This window comes from Mastigoproctus giganteus, chromosome 12 (assembly GCF_048544385.1).
Source record: "Mastigoproctus giganteus isolate SK-2022 chromosome 12, ASM4854438v1, whole genome shotgun sequence".
In the NCBI taxonomy this organism is placed as follows: domain Eukaryota; kingdom Metazoa; phylum Arthropoda; class Arachnida; order Uropygi; family Thelyphonidae; genus Mastigoproctus; species Mastigoproctus giganteus.
The window spans coordinates 16,813,956-16,835,937 of NC_143586.1; the positions used below are offsets into that span (position 1 = coordinate 16,813,956).

Here is a 21,982-nt window from a genome sequence, read left to right on the forward strand (position 1 = left end):
TCTGTTACTCCCACATGTCACGAGTTCAGTGGGTTGCATAATCTTGTTTTATATTATGATATACAGTATCGATTTTATGCAGCTGTTCCATGAATTATGTAAATTACCAAAATGAACTATGCTTTATTTCTTCAAACAAATGTTCAAACATTCTCCTTCATAGCTAGTTATATCAGCCTCTGAACACTTATCAGGTGTTATCCAATGGAAGAGAAGACACCTAGATTTCAACTTTACATTCCACAACAATTTTTATGTGATGTAAGAGTTTTTTTTTTTGTTTGTTTAATTATGCACCATTAATAGATCATACCCTGTTTATTTTATACATAAGTTTTTGGTATTGTAGCATTTAAAATTCCAAATTTACCTACCAGAATACCTGACAAGCCTAACTACACAGCAAACACTTGTGATCTTTTTCTTACAAACAACACTTCCAAGTGATGCACAGTCAAGGTTAGTGGTCTTCTGGGCACTTCAGGGTCCGGAAAATTTACCATCAGCAATTGATTGCCAGCAATTTACTGTCACGTCAGTTTATCGCATAAACAATTTACCGCCGTGTCAGTTTATCACATTTTACCGTCTAGAAGCAATGAGATGTTTAGTCAAATCATAAAAAGTTATTTTTTATTTAATTTTCTGCCTTAAGCTATGATTAGCATATTTTTTGTAATTCTATGAACTATGAGGGAATAGTACGGAAATAAAAAAAAAACACATGTATGGAAATATGTAATTTAATAGGTAGATTATGTATTTTAATAGTTACATGTATCACAAAAATAGTAAAAAATCCATTATTTGAACAATATAACAATTGATTAATTTTAAAATAAACTAATTATAACATTAGGTATGTCATAGTACACTGCAAAAATTCAAAATGAATGTTTATGCAATCTTCAGAATCAGTCACATTGGGATAATTAATTACTAAGAAATTGTAATATTTACAACACAGTATGTAAATTATTAATAAGAAATATTATGCGCTATACCTCTTAGATAATCAACAATATCACCCTGTTCATCGTATGCACTAACAAGCCTTTTAATTCGCTCATCACAATTGCGATACTTCTTTTTTTGTTGTTTCCCGGATCACTTCCACTTAAATATTGTTCAATGCGCATTTCGTTAATACTTTGTTCTTTTTTAATGTAATCGATAAATTTCCAAATGTTGGGATGATAAGCAGCGACTTGTTCCTCAGATCTTCTATACTACCCTTCAAGAACAAGCTGGTTTACGTTCCACATTTCATGGGAATATTTTGGTGGTCGACGAAGATGTCGTCTGGTTGGGCGTCCAATCCATGTATCTTCAAAATAATCAACAACTTCTTGCGATTCTGGAGGAAAAACACCATTTTCACACAAATATTAAAAAATGACCATCACAATTTTGCAATTGTTGCCAAAATTCGCATATTTAAAGCAAAATTAGCATCAGTTTCATAACGTTGTTTTAATCCAGTATTCTGAATGGAACGAAAAATACATTGTGAAAAGTGGAAAAAACAACCCCGTTGCGAAGCATCAGGAAAAACTGTTCTGGCCATCATCGCCGTCTCAAAATCTATAGTTATTGATTGCGGGGACATAGCCGGTTCCAGTACTTTCAGTTGCTGTAGTAGAGATACATACGTTTCCTCAGACTTGTTAGGCAATAATGCATAAACTAATGGAAGCGATATTTTGTCCTTGAATCCATGTATCATATATAGCTGATAAAAAAGTAAGGGAACAGTTTTGAAAGTCCCATCGGCATACCAGTGTTCACTTCGTGTTAACAACTGCAAATTTATTTTCGTACTGAAAATTAACATACGATTGTCCTTGGGTCCAGAATCAAATTGTAGAAACAATTCTCCATTGCATGATGTTTTATATTCTTCTGTAAAAACTATGTCTCTACGATGCATTGGAAGAACTGGGCCATCAAAATTTCGATTTCTTATATTTCGGATTGTTCGTTTCATTGTATCTGCACTTGGAAGCTTAGGGGCTGCTGCTTGGCTACAGATTCTCGAAATATTTGAAATAATACTCTGAGGCGTATTATTTGTTGTTTCTGCATAAGTTCGAATGGTATCAAGAAGTTGTGCTGCCTCAACTCCTGCTGCGTCTCCACAATGATTGTGCTCCTTCCATGTTTTAACGATGGTGTTATCTACTGTAGTAACTCGAGCGGCACATTTGGTTTTTTGGTAATTTTGACACTTCCAATGAATTTTTGTTTCATTTTGCCTGTCTTTATAAAACAAATGTCCACTAAAGCACAATTTCGGTTTTCCTTTTTCTGATTTCAAAAATTCCACCGATATGATGCGTTCACAAACTCAAAAGGATGAAAAATAAACACAAAATAAGAAAATGTTGTGATTGAAGAGATTATAAATATATAAGTACCTCCCTAATCGGCATTCCCTACCCCCACTCCCCTAAAACACGCTACTTAAGTTAAAGGAATTAAGTAGGTACCTACCTAATTCCAATTTTGGAAAATAATAGGCAATTAAATTAAGCACCTGCAATGGTTGTATTTCTAGGAAATGTATACCTAGCATAATTTCCATTTTTAATGGAAGTTACGTAACTTCCAGATTACGTATTAAAATACGTAATCTACCTATTAAATTACATATTTCCATACATGTGTTTTTTTTTATTTCCGTACTATTCCCTCATAGTTCATAGAAATCCAAAAAATATGCTAATCATAGCTTAAGGCGGAAACTTAAATAAAAAATAACTTTTTATGATTTGACTAAACACATCTCATTGCTTCTAGACGGTAGCGATAAACTGACGCAGCGGTTAATTGCTGGCGGTAAATTTTCCTAGACTCTGGACACTTCAAATAAAAATTTGGTGAGGTCTCTTCTCCAGTGGAGCATTTCCCTCATGGCCATTCTCAGCCTCATTATTTGGCATTACAAGAATGCAAAATGGGATGACCTGTGATATTTCTGTTCTTTTCCTCTTTTCCTTGGTTGGATTACTGTTTTAAATCTTCTGATGTCAATGTTTGCTCAGATCATGTTGGTGAAATTATTCTTGTAGGGATGATTCCTTTATTCCACACTCTACCTTAAAATCTCATCCCTTATCCAAATCTTGATTTCCTAATAAATGTACAATAACTGCCAACTGATAAACTATCTAGAAATGTTCCATCTGAACAGTGATCTCCAGTATTATTTCCATCAGTGTTAATCTGGCTCACCCACCTATGGAAAAATTTAGTGAAAAAAAAGTTTGTGAAACTCAAGCAATTACAACATTTCAAAGGCTTTTGATTGTGTTTGCATAAAGGTCTTCTAAATAAGCTTCTATTATCTTGAACAGGATAAGGATGATGCACATTGCAATTGGCTTGCATCCCAATCCTCAGGTTCATTTTCTGCCTACCAAAGTTTGTAACAATTATAAAGCAGTTATTAATCAGTCCAAACTAGATTTTGAACAGGCTAAGGGTAGAAAATTTGCTTCTTGCCCAAATGATAGTTGAGCATTCTGGTCTCTTGCCAAAGCCATTGGCCATAACCTTTGCCTATCTATACTCCCACCTCTGTTAAAACCTGATGGGTCTGTTGCTTCTTCAGCCAAAGATAAAGCTGACCTACTTGCATCCTACTTTTCTTCTAACTCCCGTATTTGACGTTCTCTGTAAACTATCTCATAACATTTCCAGTACACTCCACTCATTGCCTCCTGTGGTCTTACATCAAAAAGATGTCCGAAGAATTTTGAGCATTCTTGTCGCCAAGAAAGCTCCAGGTCATGGTAGTCTCCACTTGTTCTCAAAACCTGTGCTCCTGAGCTTACTCCTGTTGTGTCATCTTTTTATGCCTTCTTATCCACTGGTATTTATCCTTCTGCTCTTTGAAATTTGCTGATATCTGACCAGTTCCTAAAAAAAGGGTGACAAATCCCACCCATTCTATTATTTTCCCATTGCTCTTATTTCTACTCTTTCTAAAGTAATGGAGAAATCTATTAACTGCCATCTCCTAAACTATCTAGAAACCTTCTATCTGAACAGTGATCTCCAGTATGATTTCCATCAGTGTTTATCCACCAGTGATATATTGACTCACTCACCTATGGAAAAATTTAGTGAAAAAAGGTTTGTGAAACTCAAGCAGTTGCAACATTTCAAAGGCTTTTGATTGTGTTTGCATAAAAGGTCTTCTAAATAAGCTTCTATCTTATGGAAGTTCTGTTTCTACTGCATGCCTTTTCTATAGATAATTCCATGGGCACTGTCTTCTGAATTGGCTTCCATAACTCTCCCTCTATCTGCCAAACCATTCCAAATGTTCCACAACCAGTCAGCATCCTTTTACTGTCCAACTTCACACTCACAGAACCAACTTTTCTTTTTCCTCATTTATTCCTTCAATTTTCTGGAGCAACCTCCCTTCACACGTATTTCCTGAAAATTACAATCAACAAAAATTCACGTCTAATGTTATGTTGATATTAGACTTGAATCTTCTGGGTTTTCAGCCATGCGTGCTACTAAGTACGATAGGTTTAAATACCTTTCGTCTTTGAGTTTTTCATTTCTCACTTTTGATCAGAGCTGTTACAATACTGTAAAATTTTAACTAACAGCATAAGAGGATGGGTAGTTTTTAACTTTTGTTCTTTGTGGGATATGACCCTCAGGTCCCTATTAAAGAGTTTCCATCACAGTTCTTTCATTGGCTCATTATCGCCAAAGCAGCTTATGTGCCATCAAACCCCTACAACAACAACAGTTTTTTCATTTTTGAAAGTCATGCATATTTGCTAGTTGTGAGCAATATAACCTGTTACTGCAGCAGGTTTTATACATAATAAAGCATAAAAGGATGCCAAATAATTACAAAGTACTGTGCTTTAATTTTATGTTGCAGACCTGTGATTGTGTAAATTACCATCAGTGAAATGAACCACATTTATTCGCAGTCAAGGTTTTCTTCATCCACTTGCACTTGGCAGTAGGTTTTATTGGCAACAATTTCTAAGCATAAAATTAGATGTTTCAAAAATAATGTTTTAAGCATTTTAAAAATAAAACATGAAGGTAATTTAGAGAAATTTGCAAAATGGTCTGTTAGTAGAATGCTTTCAGATTTTAGATGAACGAGCAGCTTTGTCCTTGCTGATGTTACAATGTTCATTCATTGCAGGACTGCTGGCCAACTTGTGAGAGCTATCAGGAAGTAAGACATGCCAGAACAGATGATGGAATGAGTTTCTCAAAGCAAATCAAGAGGAGTAGAAAAATGTGAAGGAAGAATAGCTTCAGTAACGTCATTGATGACCTTAAGCAGAAAGCTGATGATGTTTTTTTTTTTTTTTGCCATCGGTATTCATGTGAATGTTTTAGACTTGACAGTGCTATTGGTGTAGATAATAGGTACTGAAAAATGCATGATCATTGAAAATGGATTGGAGAAGCTGATTTAAAAAAAATTTGTACAGAAACTTTTCTTTCACCCAGTTTTGAGAAATTAATTATTTTGAAACTATAGAAGCATGAAAATAAGGTTACATGGAAGTATGAAAATATGAAAGAGTCAATTAAAATGCTTGTTTTTTTATGATGCCACTTTTGACTTCCTTGATAAGCCAACTTGCAAAAGACAGTAATCTGCATGCATAATTGAATCCACTTGCTTTGGTGTCCCGTTGTTCCATCATAAAGATGTCTTAATGGAATCTTCTCAGTTTACAGTGCTAATTTTGCTGAGGTTGAGTGGGAAGAAAGCCAAATTTAACAACAAAAAGTGTATTTTAAGAGAGACTGCAGCCCAGTATTAGATTGACAGTACTACAATTAGCTGATGGGATTTTTCCGGTGATATTAAAGGAAACAGCTGGAAAGACTGTTGCACCTTTGCTTGTTTTTTTTTTTCTTTTTACTTGTTTTTTATGTATGCATTCCTGAATTCAGTGCCAAGAGCAGTAGTAAAATGTAAATAATGTGCCTTAGTAACTTCAAACAGATTGGAAATGTACAAATATCCCTTCAATTTACAAATATTGAGGTAATTAATAATTAGAGACCTGTAAGTTTAGGTTCCATGCCAGGGAAAATTATTGAATTCATGATTAAGGATGTATTGCAGACGAAAATCACACATAATATATGCTATTATGAGGTTCTCACAAAAAAACTGATTGCAATGAATAATTTTTAAATATGATGTTTAGATTTTATTAATCCTTTTGGTACAAGCCTGTGGAATGCTTTTATATGAATTAGTATTAGTAGAGGCATATGATGCAAGAAAGCATGCTTATGCATCATGGGGGCCAAAAAAAAACCCTCCAACCCTTCCCATTTCACCCATCCATTCGCTCCAAATGTTTGTCTAGCCTTGAATTTAATTAAGCTGTCAACGGCAGATGGAAGTTTGTTCCAGCAATCAACCACCCACTGGCTAAAGGCATTTTTCCACACATCTATTCTACAACTGTATTTCCTCAATTTGAATTTATGTCCCCTCAGGCGATAAATCTGGGCTAGAGGAAGAATCCTATCAGGATTGAGTTTGCTCAAACCATTCATTCACCTCAATCAGATCACCTCGCAGGTGCCTAGTCTCCAAAAACTGTAATTTTCAGAACTTATGCCTTTCTTCATAAAAGCAACCCTTTGTTCCATTCACAAAATTTGTTGCCCTTCTCTGTACTCATTCCAGCAACTCTACTACCTTGCTTCCTAAAATGGGGTTTCCAGACCTGTATGCAGTACTCAAGGTGTGGCATGCCATTGCCTTATACAAGGGGATAATCACCTCCAACGCTGAACCCTGGGGAACTCCACTAATAACATTAGTCTACGAAGAGCAGTGTCCATTGATTATCGCTCTCTGTCTTCTCCCAATCAACCATCCCTTTATCCATAGTATTATGGATAAAGGGATGGTTGATTGGGACTTCAGCAACTTGCCATTAATGGCATAGTGCTCCAATTTGTACAGCAGTCTTCCATGTGCAACAGTATCAAAAGCTTTCCTAAGATCCAAGTATATGATATCAAAATTTTTTTTTACATCCAGTTCCTTTGTGACCACGTCATAGTATCCAATCAAATTGGTCAGACAAGACTTCCCCTTAACAAACCCATGCTGTGTCTGAACTATAGGTAATTACTTGTGTTGCCCTTTGATCCTCCTTTGTGAATTGGGATCACATTTGCACATCTCTAGTCCAAGGAAGCTCTCATAATTATGGCTAACGGTTTGCTTACTTCCTTTGCTGCCTCCTTTAATATAACTGGATAGATCCCATCCATCCTGGGTGCCTTTCTTATATTTAACTTCAACAATTTCTGCTCCACTTTTCTCTTAGTTATTACACAATCATTTAACTCACTGTCAGAGTTCAATAAACCTCTGGCATTACCCCTGCTTGATTAACTCCTCATGTGTGAATGTAGATGCAAAATACTCAGTCAGTTTGTCAGCTACCTGAGCAGGATCATCAACGGTTGAATCATCGATATCAAGGGAACCAATTAGATTCATCCTCTTCCTTCTAGAGTTTAAAGAGAATGGGCCTGTGGCATTGGTATCCATAGTTTAGAAGAAGAGAAGAGAATATGGCAGAGCCAGTGAAAGCAGTAACTAAAATAAATTTAATAAGTTTTAATACGACAAGTAGCTTTCGGGGTAATCAATCCCTTCCTCAGCAAGAAAGGTACATACAGAAATGCAAACATAACATAAAATGTTAGGAATGGAATAAATTATACTAAATATGCTGTGCGTGATCAAATGACTGGGAGAGTGAGTACATGAATGCGAGAGTGTTCAGACATTCACTAGGCCAGATCAGGCAATTGTTGTTGGTGCACAACACACATATGGGATTGCTGCCAGCGTTTGTCATGTTTCAAAACTACTGACTCCAAAATTGGGTGTAGCCTTCTACCATTACATAGCAGCTGCCACGATCATGGCAAGTAATGCGATATACAATGCCACCGTGTAAGAGGGGGGCGATGGGCATGTTTACCCTTGAGAGCAGAGATCGTAAACTCCTACCAGGAAGTTGTATGCGTTTCATGTGGTACTCGCACTGGATCTTAGAAATCGGGTCTGAGGCTCCCGGGTAATACGGAATATAAGCAGTAGGTATACTGTCACTGTCCCGAGGGGGACGAGGGCTTCCGATGAGTTGCAAGCTCTTGTGCTTGTACTAAGCACCTGTCTAACACACGGGCAGAGTATCCACAATTGGTGAGGTCAGCTTTTACTCTAAAAACCTCAGTGCACCTGGCTTCCTCTGAGCTGGAATAGCTCCAAGCTCGAGAAAGTAGAGCACGTGCTGTTTAGATGACAAGGGGCATGAGTTGACCTGTAGTTCGTGAATTGCCTGCAGCACATTGGTTTCCGGTATACTGAGGTTTCCAGACAAGAGCCCACTTGTCTCACCAAAACATCTAGGAAAGGAAATATCCCGTTCATTTCCAATTCCAAAGTGAACTGGATGAAGGGGGATAGGGAGTTGAGGTACTCTAACAGCGGCATATCTGAACCTTGGGCAATGATGGTGAAAATATCATCCACATGGTGATTGGTACCGGCCGGTTCAGGAATATGCATTCCTCTAACTCCTCCATCGTGATGTTGGCAATGACAGGGGTGCCCATAGCTGTACCATGTATCTGTTTGTAGAGAGAATCGCCAAATGTGACGACACTGCCTGACAAACACAGGTTAAGGGTGGCAGGCAGATAGAACATCACTTTTGTAGATAGTGATGTTCTATCTGATAGGTTTGGGTCATTTTCTAAAAGCCGTCTGGCACATACGATGGCCTGTTGGACTGGAATGGAGGTAAATATGGAGACAACATCAAAGGACACCATGATCTCGTCAGATGTTTGATGAGGCAAAAGAACTCCTCACTGTTGGCGACAGTGTGGACAGTATTTCCCACTAGGGGCGTTAAGAGATGGGCAACATGTTTTGACAGCTTGTAGGTTGGCGAATTGCAACATGAGACAATGGGTTGGAGAGGGACACCTGGCTTTCATTCATGTTGAACTTCAGAAGTACTTCATCTCACTAGCCCAGAACAAGCAACATTTGCACTTCACGCACAGACGCAAATCGCATCGCCCCATTCCATTATAAAGCTCCCTTCAACCATGCTCATATGAAACGTGTCTGCTTCAACTTCGGTCTCCAAACCTTGAAAGTGTGGATTGGTTACCTCCACCTTGAACTATTTCCAGCTGGCTTCAACAAATCCAGACTCGTGCAGGAGTTAAAAGGTTTGATCTCCCCATCAACATTCTCAAACCTAATTCACGTTCTTTGCTGCCAGGCCAACCGTATGTCCAACACTTACTACTCGCCAGGAACATCAGTTCCTTAACCTAATTAAAGAGAGAGAGAGACTCACTCTTCAAGAACACATACGCTTGACTGGCGGTCTCGGCGGCAGAACGGCGAACTTCATACCGGAGACGAGAAGATCAGTCTTATTGGAGGTCAATTGTTTGTTGCTAAGATTGGGACAAAATTAGCGTTGTCAGTAGGATGTGTATGCATTCTTGAAGAGTGAGTCTCTCTGATTAGGTTAAGGAACTTACGTTGCTTACATTGTAAGCGTCAGACATACATTTGGCCTGGCAGCAAAGAATGTGAATTAGGTTTGAGAATGCTGATGGGGAGATCAAACCTCTTAGCACAAGTCTGGATTTGTTGAAGCCGGCTCAAAATAGTTTGAGGTGGAGGTAACCAATCCACACTTTCAAGGTTTGGACACCGAAGTTGAAGCATACATGTTTCATAGGAGCATGGTTGAAGGGAGCTTTATAACGGAAGCCTTTAGGAATGAAGCGATGCAATTTGCATCTGTGCGCAAAGCACAAATGTTGCTTGTTCTGGGCTAGTGAGATTAAGGACTTCTGAAGTTCAACACGAATAAAAACCAGGCATCCCTCTCCTAGCCATTGTCTCCTGTTGCAATTCGCCAACCTACGAGCTGTCAAAACATGTTGCCTGTCTTCTTACGCCCCTAGTGGGAAATACTGTCCACACTGTCTCCTGGCGCCTCTATAGCCAGGTGGGAAGGTGCAGCAGTGAGTAGCACATGCTTCTTGATTAGACCGAGGTTCGAGCCCGTCACCACCAAATACGGAGGATGCGGAAAGGTCAGGGAATGACCACCGCATGCCCCTGGAGCAATATGGCCTTAGTTGCTAATGCTCCTAAAAAAAAAAAAAAAAAAACACTGTCTCCAACAGCGAGGAGTTCCTAATGATGAGATAATGGCGTCCTTTGATGTTGTCTCCCTTTGCTCATCCTTTGCTGTTTACCTCCATTCCAGTCCAACAGGCCATCGTATGTGCCAGACAGCTTTTAGAGAATGACCCCAGCCTATAGCAGCAAGTTCATGATTATTCATGAGTGACCAATGCACAAGTTCCAGTCAATATCTGGGAAGTTAAAATCCACCATTATAAGATGATCTGATTTACTGGCCCACTCTATTTCTCTGTACAGTTGTTCATTATTCTCGTCATAGTCATTAGGCTTATAACACACTCTTACTTTCAATTTTGCTTCCCCAGTGCTTATGTCACACCAAACTGTCTCAATATTGCACTGTCCACCCGTGTCAACTGGATGCACTTCCTTAGATTTTGTGTTTCTTAACTAACACCATAACCCCTCCTTCCTCCCTATCCTGTCTATCCTTTCTGTTACACATTGTGCTCTCCAAATTCCAATTCTGCATTCCTTGTATCTGTGTGACACCACAGATACAAGGAATACACGTCTGATATCCCAACAATATCTGCCTTTGATGTTTTGACCACACCTCAAATTCGTCAAATTTATTTACTAAACTCCTAGCATTGGTCTACATACATACACAATTGGAGCATTATTATTTTATATAGTAATAGCTATTCTAAGTGGACTGGAGTCACAGTTGAGGGACTAGCAATGTTTAGTGCTTTAATTATTTAATGATGGGATTTACTGATTTCGATATTTTTAATGCACTGAGAAGGGTTTAATAAATATAATGTAAAAAATAACTTTATTGCAAAGACTTTATTGGTTGTCTCCAGGACTATTGTAGAATAAAGGAATACTAATTACTATGAAACTGCTACAGAAAAGTAATGCTACAATTAGTTAAAGCGCCAGAGTACCAAGAACCCTAATATTCAAAATAAAATAAAATTATAAGTAGTACTCACCCCTTGCAGTGCTACTTTGTTTCCTTCTCATTTTTATTGAATGCAAATGAACTTAAAGAAAATACAACAGACTGTGTTACATCTGTATCAGGTTGCAGAATTACTCCTTGCCACGTATAATCCTAATTGTGGCCTTAAGTTGCTGCATTAGTGTTCTATTTCTCTCTCTCTCTCTCTCTCTCTGATAGTCCTAGCAACATAACCACATTTGTCTTTATCGTAAAGACAGGTACAACATGGTCCATTGCAGTTTCTTTTGTCCCCTTCCCTTCTTTGACCTGTTTCTTCTGTCCCAATCTGTACTGTTTTGTTTGAATGGCAATGACCACCTCTTGTTTTCTTTATTGTGTTTTAAGTTATTCTATTATTTGGTGTTTCTTAACTTTATCACAATTGATTTTATTATTTATGATATAGTTCAGAATTAATTTTGCATTTGCTTTAGGCCTATCATTTGCCTGGGTTGACATTCATATTTGCATTTTGTTTGTTTTATTTGATTTTTTTTTTTTTAATTATTGAGAGCAGTAGCCACAGCATGTATTATGTTATTAGGTTTAGTTTGTTTGTTATTTTTCATTTTACATTCAAATCGTATAGGATACCCACTGACCTGCAGCTTGGAATAACAGTTAATGGCTGAAATACATTCCTTTTGCAGTTCACAAGTGATGGTGTTCCCCTCCTGTTGTTATTTTTAATTTCATTTGCTGTGGAAGTGTTTCATTTATTTTGGAAGCATTTTGTTTATTTTGTAAAATTATAAAAATAATAACCTAAATCATTATTTTTATTATTTTATATTACCGTATTTCCCCATGTATAAGACGCACCTTTTTTCAAAAAATTTGGGGTCTAAAAACTGGTTGCGTCTTATACAGTGGTTGTAGATTTTTTTACTTGCATTTCCCACTTTTTCGCGCTTGTTGTCTTTGCGCTCATTGTTTCACACTTGTTACCGGCATATTAGGTTACGTTTTGCCACCTTCTGCCCAGAAATGGCTCAGAAAAGATTTTCGTACAGTGCTGAATTCAAGTTAAAAGTGATCCAGTTTGCAAAAGTGAATGTAAATCGTGCTGCTGAACGTAAGTTTGGTCCTCCTCCAACTGAGAAAACAATCCGAGACTGGCTACGGGAAGAAGAAACCCTACTGAAAATGCCACGGCAGAAGAGGGCCATTAGAGGCAAGTCGGCAAAATGGCCTGATTTAGAGAGGGAATTGAAGATATGGATTGAGGAGCAAAGGGCAATTGGAATTCCTGTGTCCACAAAGATGGTTCAGCATGAGGCAAGAAGAATTGCTGATGAAAAAGAAGTTACTGATTTCAAAGGAGGACACAATTGGTGCTTCAGGTTCATGAAACGGAATGGACTAAGCATGCGTACACGCACCAGACTTGCCCAAAAGATGCCTGAAAGCTATGAGCAGAAGGTCCTTGAATTTCATCGTTTTGTCATTCAATGTCGGAAAACACATCAGTTTGAGTTGGGATATTTTGCAAATAGGGACAAAGTCCCCCTTCAATTTGATGTCCCAAGTAATAGAACTGTTGATAAGAAGGGGGTGAAAACTGTAACTGTGAAGACAAGTGGACATGAAAAGAGCCATTATACAGTTGTTCTAGCTTGTTGTGCCGACGGAACCAAGCTGCCTCCTATGCTGATTTTCAAATGCAAAACAATGCCAAAAGAAGACATTCCTCGAGGAGTGATTGTCCACATTCAGGACAAGGGTTGGATGGATCAGGATTGGATGAAGATCTGGTTTGAGAAAGTTTGGAGCAAGAGACCAGGTGGGCTCTTATGCAAACCTGCCCTATTGGTGCTTGATCAGTTCAGGGCACACATAACAAAAAATACAAAGATTGCTGCAGAGCAAAAAAACAAAACTTGCCGTTATACCTGGAGGCTTGACATCCCAGCTCCAACCACTTGATGTCAGCATTAACAAATCCTTCAAAGCTGCCATGAGAAACGAATGGAGACAATTTGACACCAGCAGGAAGAGTGAAGAAACCAACTATAGGAGAAGTTTGTACCTGGGTGAAAAGATCCTGGGATAATATCAAGATTGAGATCGTTGTCAAGTCATTTAAGAAGTGTGGCATTTCAAATGCCATAGATGTAACTGAGGACGAGGCAGTATATGAAGACAGTGATTCGTCATCAGACACAGATTAGGACAAGCTAATGGATGGGAGTTTTGACAGTGATGAGTTGCATGAATTTTATGGTGAATAAAACTTGAGTTCAATAACTTTTTTATGTAATACATTTTTTTTTTTTTTTTTTTCAAATTTCGGGCCCCAAAATTAAGGTGCGTCTTATACATGGGGAAATACATTAGTTTTTATATGTATTTATAGTTTTATATTACAAGAAAGCAAGTTTATACAGCATCAGCCAAACAAAAAAAACATTCACCTATCCATTCGCTCCAAAAATTTGTCCAGTTCTTCCTTGAATTTATTTAAGTGCTCAACTTCCACAACAACAGATGGAAGTTTGTTCCAGCAATCAACCACTTGCTGGCTAAAGGCAAATTTCTGCACATCTATTCTGCAACTTGATATCTAATTCTTGATACTTGGGGAGGAGAATTGCTCCTTACCAAGTATAATGCTACTTTATCATTACAGCAGAAGCCCTCTTGTCCAACTTGCTCAGGACTGGTAGTTGGTCAGTGAATCGGAAATCTTTCTAGTTTTCTCTTATTTTTTTTTAAAATCTATTACAGTTGTCATTCCACCCAGTTCAACAACATTTGTTTTAGTGACTCACCTTTATCAAGCCTTTCCAGAGCATCCATCTTAGTTTTCATAGAAAAAACAACCCTCTTTTCTTATTCATATTTCATTAATTTATGCCATTTAATTAATTTTACTGGTGCAAACACAGTTTGAAAGAAACATAACCTGTTGTTTTTGTTTCCTGACCGCTCAGGAAACAAAACCAACAGGTAGATACTGTACTGTACTAGTTGCAAGCATATTGACTAGTGCCCATGGCACACTGAAAAGGGCATTAAACAGTATGTTTTAAAGTGGAAAAGGAGAGGGGGAATGGTAAACAGGTGTCAGTTACAAGGGCTTGCTGTTATTATTTTCATAGTAGTTAGTGTTCCTTTTTCCTGCAGTAGTCCTGTGATGTCAACGTTTGCTGATGATTTAAAGGTTAGCAGGATGATAAACGGTAGAAACCAAGGTATGATGCCTTAAGAACACAAAGTTAAAAATTATTCATGTGGTTTTAAAAATGGTGGTAGAAATATAGTGCTGCTAAATGTAAAGTTCTATATTTGGATATTTGAGTAATTCTGATTATCTTATTACTTAGGAAACAACAAATTTATGTAGTTACTGTATTTGATAATTAAAAATACATAGGAATAATTGCACCGTTCACTGTTAAGTTCTTTAAGTAGTGCAGCAGGTTGCCAGAATGTAGTAAAAGTTAATTGCTCCATTATATATGATGCATTGTTTAAATCCATTTTGAGTACTGTGTACAGGTTTGTAAGCCCCCCCCCCCCCCATGTTGTAGAATGAATGTGGATCTGCTGCAAAAAAAGTATAGCAACTAGGCTAGTTATTTGCATAAAGATATATTCTGAAAGAAACCTGTTTTAAAGATTGCAAAGTCTTGAGATAAGACTAGACATCTGTGTTATGGACTTGATTAAGGTATTTAAGGCTTTGAAAGAGGTGAATCAACTGAATAATGGAGAACTTTTTTGACGTGAATATCGTCTATGCTGGGGGTACCCTACAGCGCTCAGGCTATCATGAAAAGTGAAACGTCTAAATGCTGTTATATAACCGAAACTAATAGACAGTAGTATAAACAATTTATACTAATTTTGTCGGGTATATAATGTTGTCAACGAATATGCAAGAAAAAATTAGAAATTTTGATATTTAATTATCATTTTTTTCGAAAAAACTAAAAAGCTCACATTTTGGTCATTTGCCATTGCACCTTGGCTAAATTCACTCTCAGTAACATCTAAACTATAATAGATAGACATAAACAGTAAGCAACAAAATTATTCTGTTAGGAAACGTAGTTTTTACATCTATAAATAGTTTTGATGTAGCTCTTATGGTTCCCGAGTAATAGCTGTTGTTGTTATTTGGTTTTTAGGAGCATTAGCAACTAAGGCCATATTGCTCCGAGATATGCGGTGGTCATTCCCTGACTTTTCCGCATCCTCCATATTTGGTGGCGATGGGCTCGAACCCCGGTCTAATCAAGAAGCATGTGCCGTGCACTGCTGCTCCTTCTCACCTGGGTTGGGTATGGAGGCGCCTCCCGAGTAACAGCGATGCAAAGTTGAGAGAGTTGAAAAATTTGAGCATTTTCAAGTTTATTTTTGCAATATCTTGAAAACTATAAATGTTAGACAAAAACAGTAAGCAACAAAATTGTTGCCCTTTGAGAGCTCTACAAGGGTATATAACTAGAATTCAAATTGGGTTTTTAGTTTTCGAGAGTTGAACAACTCGTTCAGTACACACAAATTCTGTACACTACTTGTTTCAACGCAAGAAAGATGTCTTCGCTATGATCAGACAACTTGGTAAACCGATCATGGTTCTCACGTTGAATGCGATGGAGGTTCACTGGTCACTTTTCTTGAAAACACTTCACAGACGTTCGAGTCCGTGACCACCAAATACGGAGGATGCGGAAAGGTCAGGAAATGACCACCGGATATTCCCGGAGCAATATGGCCTTAGTTGCTAATGCTCCTAAAAACCAAATAACAACAACAACTTCACAGACGGGCACCTCCGTAGCCAGGTGGGCAGGAGCAGCAGTGCGTAGCACACGCTTCTTGATTAGACCAGGGTTCGAGCCCGTGCCCACCAAATACAGAGGATGCGGAAAGGTCAGGGAATGACCACCACATATCCCCGGAGCAATATAGCCTTAGTTGCTAATGCTCCTAAAAACCAAATAACAAACAAACTTCACAGACTAAACAGTAGCAAAGATATAGAAGTTGACGATCCAGTGAAAGAATTGGCAGCATTGCAGCATATGAAGCTAGTGAACGAGGATCCAATCACATGTGTAATATACTTCAATAAGCTAGTGACGTTATTATGCATATACTGCAATCGAAAAGGTACCATCCTTTTGGGAAATTCAAAGTAATCAATTTATTTAAGTGTATAGAGTTCCAGCATCTTGGCAGTCCATATGCTCACATTTTGCTTTGGCTACAAAATGATCCTAAAGAATTGGTTTCGGAAGATATGCCAAAGACTGTAGAAATAATAGATGAATTGTGTTGCATCGACACTTCGGATCTTCCAACGTCTTACTCAAATCAAGTGCACAAGCATACATTCACTTGTTTCAAGAAGAATGATGATTGATGCAGATTCAATATTCCATATTGGCCTGTGGGTCAAACTCGAGTTTTAATACCAATGAACACACAAGACAATCGACGTTGAAGTTTCAAATGGTGTTTTCAACAATATAAGAAAGATCTTGAAGAGAAACATTACGATGCACTCAAGCAGTTTCTAGAAGAGCACAAGTTGGATATGAAAACTTACTTGGATGTTATTCGATCGGGATTGACGAGACCTGCCATTCTAATGAAAAGAAATATGACGCAACTTTGGACGAATACCTTCAATCCTTGGATAGCTTGTATATTAAATTTTAACGTGGATTTATAGTTCATACTCAAGGAACATTCATGCGCATCATACAATAGAATATGTTAACAAAACCAACAGAGGCATAAGCCATTTGCATTGAGAGTTGATCAAATTGCAAGAAGAGTATCCAGATCAAGACTACACCGACTTGTTAAAATGCATTAGCATTAAAATATTGAATAGCATTGAAATGAGCTTGCAAGAAGCAGCTTGGTATTTGCTTCACCAGCCAATTTCTGAGGCTAGTAGAGAAGTTGTGTACATTCCAACTACTTGGCCTCATGAGTGTCAGAAAAGTAAGAAGAGCAAGAAGCGACTGGCTGAAGAAAATCTCGATGATTCTACTGACATAAAGAATGAAAATATTATACAGAAATATGAGAAAAGAACAAAAGATGGAGAGCTCGGTCTGCTTTTCTTGGCTGATTTTGCAGCAAAATACAATGTTGTGAAGGGATAATGTAAACCTAGAAACAAATGTGAGTCATAAGGTATCGTCACTATGAAATGTTTGAATTGGCAGAGTATAAACGTGAGATGGTTTTACTTTACTGGCCTTTCAAAAATGAAATGGTTGATATCTTAGATTCAAACAAGTTTCTTCAGATATACAATGAAAATGAAGAGTACTTTATGAATTAGCATTAGTAGAGGCATACGATGCAAGAAAGCAAACTTATGCACCATGAGCCAAAAATAAAAATAAAAAAACCCTCTCATCTGTCCAGCTCAACCCTAAATTTATTTAGGCTATCTATTTCCACAACAAAATATAGAAGTCTGTTCCACCAATCAACTACCTGCTGGCTAAAGGCAAATTTCTGCACATCTATTCTACAACTGTCTTTCCTCAATTTGAAACTGTGCCCCCCCCCCTCAGGTTCTTAATCTGAACAAGAGGAAGAATCCCATCAGCATTCAGCTTGCTCAACCCATTCAAGGCCTTATATACCTCAATTAGATCACCTCGCAAGTGCCTTCTTTCCAGGCGGTGCAGTTTGCAGACCTTAAGCCTTTCTTGGTAAGAGCACCCCGTTGTTCCCTTCACCAATCTTGTTGCCCTTCTTTGTACTCATTCTAACAACTCTATATCCTTCCTAAAATGAGGCCTCCAGACCTGTACACAGTACTCTAGGTGTGGCCTGACCATCGCTTTGTATAACGGGATAATGACCTCATTATACAAGGTAATGGCCAGGCGAATTACCGCAAAAGGTATGAGTCAGACATCGATATTGACAAAACATTAGAGTATTGTAGAAAACTTTGCATCGAAATGGTCGATAAAGAGGATGCTCGAGCAAAATGCGAGGAATATGTTCAAAGTTGAATCACAGAGGATGTTAGTAACAGACTTCAAGAGAACAACGATGATATCGAAATGATTTCGGCAAACTCGCTATTCGTCAGCGAGATACTGTCATGACCAGCAATGATTACTGCAAGTTGGTTTGAATGACAAATAGAGAACAATGCGAGTTGATTCTTGAAGTTATACGTTGAATAACAGATCGAGCTAACACAACACTGCTTCAAATATTCTTTACTGGTCCAGCAGGCTCTGGCAAGACATTTACCTTGAAAATTATGATGGAAACTTACAATCACTGAAGTCAGGTGCACAACTCGCTTAACAATGCATTCTTTGCCTGCACGTCGACAGGAAGACGGCCGTAGCGATCAACAGTACTACAGTTCATTCGACATTCAAAGTTGGTATGACGCGAATACATGGTGGTCTTACTTGAGAAACCTTGCACCTCTATTGTAACGCGTTTCAAAATGTTCAAGCGGTATTCATCGATGATCGGTCGGAGCTGACATTTTGTGTATGATCAATGCCAGACTGCAAGAGATCACCGGAGAATTCAATCGAGGGTTTTGGTGGTTTAGATATCATATTTTGCTGGGATTTGCATCAGTTGCCGCCAGTGAATGCAGGGCAAATATTCAAGCTTCATAAGAATTCCGTAGGTGGTGCAATTTTGTGGCAGTCTTTCAGTTTCTTTCCACTGGTTCAAGTTGTATTCTCCGGCATATTAACTAAAATTGAAGAAAAGAAGTTAATCGAAAGTCGATTTAGAACACGAGACTGTCGTGGAACAAGAACCAAATGCTGTTTGTTTGTTTCATCGTAACAACGATGTTGTTTAATATAACGCTCAAGCATTGGAAGAAAACACCGCCATCGATTGTACAGCCGACGATCACTTCATTTTCTTTTCACAAATTTTCTTTTAGCCAAAGGGGTTTTAACTGTTCGGACAAATTGAAATTATTAACTATCTAACCTAATTGAAGTAGAAAGCTCACGTAAATTTTGCAGGTATCTAGACTGGAGATTGCTAAATGAAATTAGGTGACTTTTTTCTATATTAAAAAAAACAAAAAATAGATTTTTCTTTTTATACTCTAGAATGACCACATGATCAGAGGAGTTCACAACAGTCATTATTATTATTATTATTATTATTAGCCATATGGTGCAAGGAAGCCTGAGTGTTATGCTGCACCAGGCAAAAAAAAAATTTCTGAATTATCAAGAGAGAGAGAGAGAGAAGTAGAAGGGAATCACCAAGAAAGAGAAGAATTATGATATCCAGCTCAGGATCCTGGGTGTGCCAAGCCCATACTCAGCAGATGTGAGCCCCTTGATTACATAAAAAAGAAATATATATATCCAAGAGTCAGTGTGTTTTGGCTTGTACAGCACATGTACAGTACTTATATACACCCTCATCCTGATCACTCGGCTAAACCTCTAGTGATTAAATAAATATATATATCCAAGAGTCAGTGTGTTTTGTTCTATGTCCAGTTTTATGTGATAAAGGGTTAAATAACAGTGTACTTTATTGTTGAAAATGGTGTACTTTATAATTTTATTCTTTATTCTGATATATTTCTGATAGATTCTGATAGATTTGTTGGTTATTGAGAACATACATTTAATGACAGAAATCTTGTTATCCAAAAAATATGTATATATATTTCTCAACTACCTCACTTCTGGTGCATATTGACATGGATATAGCACACTATACAATACATATAACCAGAACCATGAAGAATTTTTTGTCTGTGCTTCTCTAATTAAAAAATAATTAATTGTACAGCTAAGAAGTGAAGTACCACACTGGAGAATACCAAAATTCACACCGACATAATTTTGACTGATATTTAATCTAAGTTTTCTGTTTTGTATTTATAAAATATACCAAGCACACCTGTTAAAGGATTAATACTAATACAGTACTTCTGTAGGTATGTATACTTATATAATAAAAAAATGGGTTAGGTCTCTATTAGACAATGAAGTTCTTCAAAGTGTTTTTTTTTTTAAGTAGTAATTAATTTATTTTTTCTTTCCCAGAGAGGAAGGTTTAGAGCAAACCTGATAGATTTAGTAAAAATTAATACTGAACTATCAGTGGTACGGACTAGTAAAAAGGCCTTTCGAAGACTACCCAAACTGTCTAATGCGATAAATGCCCTCACAAACTTGAAGGGTGTAGGTCCACCTTCAGCATCTGGTAAGTTAAACCTGATAAATAGTGTTCTAGTTTCTTTCATCACATTTTTGGCATAAAGTTGATGTTTATGTGGTAAATTTTTAAAGAAGGTGGAGTTTTGTTGTTTTAATTTCTTCCTATCTGAGTTGTCTGTAGCTGTGGACAACTCAGGTTGTTAAGAAATACATATCCAGTTAGGAAATAGTATCCAAAGGTTCCTTTCTTTTATAATAATAATAATAAATTATTATTATTAATATTATTTTCTTGTTAAATCTGTATTTCTTTTTTAATCTCTAGAAATAATTAAACCATTGAAATGCTAAGAGTAAGTTTACTAATTTATAGGAGATATGTTTCATATACTGTATGATGTCATAATGCAGATGGCTATACTTTCAAAATATTACAACTCTGTTCATTAGGCAATTTAGTAATATCTTTTGTTGGTGTTATTTTTTTTTTTAATGAGTGAATGAGCAAGCAATTCAAATTGCATGGGGTCTTTATGCTGTTTCTGCATTGTTTTCATTAACTGAGTGTATTCCTAACGCAGAGAAGTGACAGAAAAGATAAGCTTGTTTACTGAAGTAGTAAAAAAAATAAATAAATAAAATCTGTATACCAGTATTTCCCTTACACTCATGATTCAGCATAACAGAGAACATATTTTTCCATACGCTTAATGCTGAAATCTTGGAATTTATTCAAGGTAGACTGCAATTAAAAATATATTATTGGAATTTTAATAACTAATGCACATACACATTAAATAATAAGCATACATGTGCATTTAAATTTCTGTAAATTTTTAACCCTTGCTACAGTTGAAAAAAACGTGTCCAAGAGGAATAGTATATGACCTTTCCAATTTTTAACACTTAATAATATTTAATTTCATCTCCAAGCATTATTGTTTTTTTTGTTCTTTAGATAATGAAGGGCCACTTGCATTAATTAGTATTATTTTTTTTTTTTTTTTTTACATGCATTAATTTGTCTGTCTTGTTAAATTAGTCAAGTGGCACTAATTTTTGTTAGTCTGTTTAAGTTGTTGGTATATTTTTATTAACAGTAGATTAGGGATAATAAAATCTCATTATTAACAAGAAATTTATCAGAAATGTGAGTAAAGTTATAAATCAGTTTAACAAATAAAAGAAATGCAGAAAAATGCACAGGTAGCTGATAGGCTACCTGAAATGGATAGATTATTGAAAAGAAAATTAGTTGTTTAAGAAACTGAAATGGCATGAAGATGTACAGTAACTTTTGGGACAGGTAATAACAGAAAGCAAATAAGGGGAATCGAGCTTAAAATGAAGTATTTTATATGTGAACAGAAATCTGTGGACAACTAAGGTATTCAGCTAAAGTGCTTACAAAAGTACAGGCAGTCAGAATGATGGTGTACTAAGCAGGTGAAAAAAGAATGTCTATTTAGCAAATTTATGATGAACTTTTAACTTTTTATTAAATACAATCGAACTTGGTTATAACTAGATCACAGCTGTAATGAGCAAAAAGCCATAATAATTTTAACTTACACATATTCCCGT

At 36.9% G+C, this 21,982-nt stretch overlaps 1 protein-coding gene across 1 annotated transcript in view; it reads left to right on the forward strand.

The window, feature by feature from the left end:
• Positions 1 to 21,982, forward strand: part of LOC150076732 (uncharacterized) — a 114,624-nt gene that overhangs the window by 72,530 nt on the left and 20,112 nt on the right. The window contains exon 3 of the mRNA XM_090385618.1: positions 20,285 to 20,444. Within this exon, the coding sequence (XP_090241744.1) occupies positions 20,285 to 20,444 (160 nt within the window). The remainder of the gene's footprint in view (positions 1 to 20,284; positions 20,445 to 21,982) is intronic.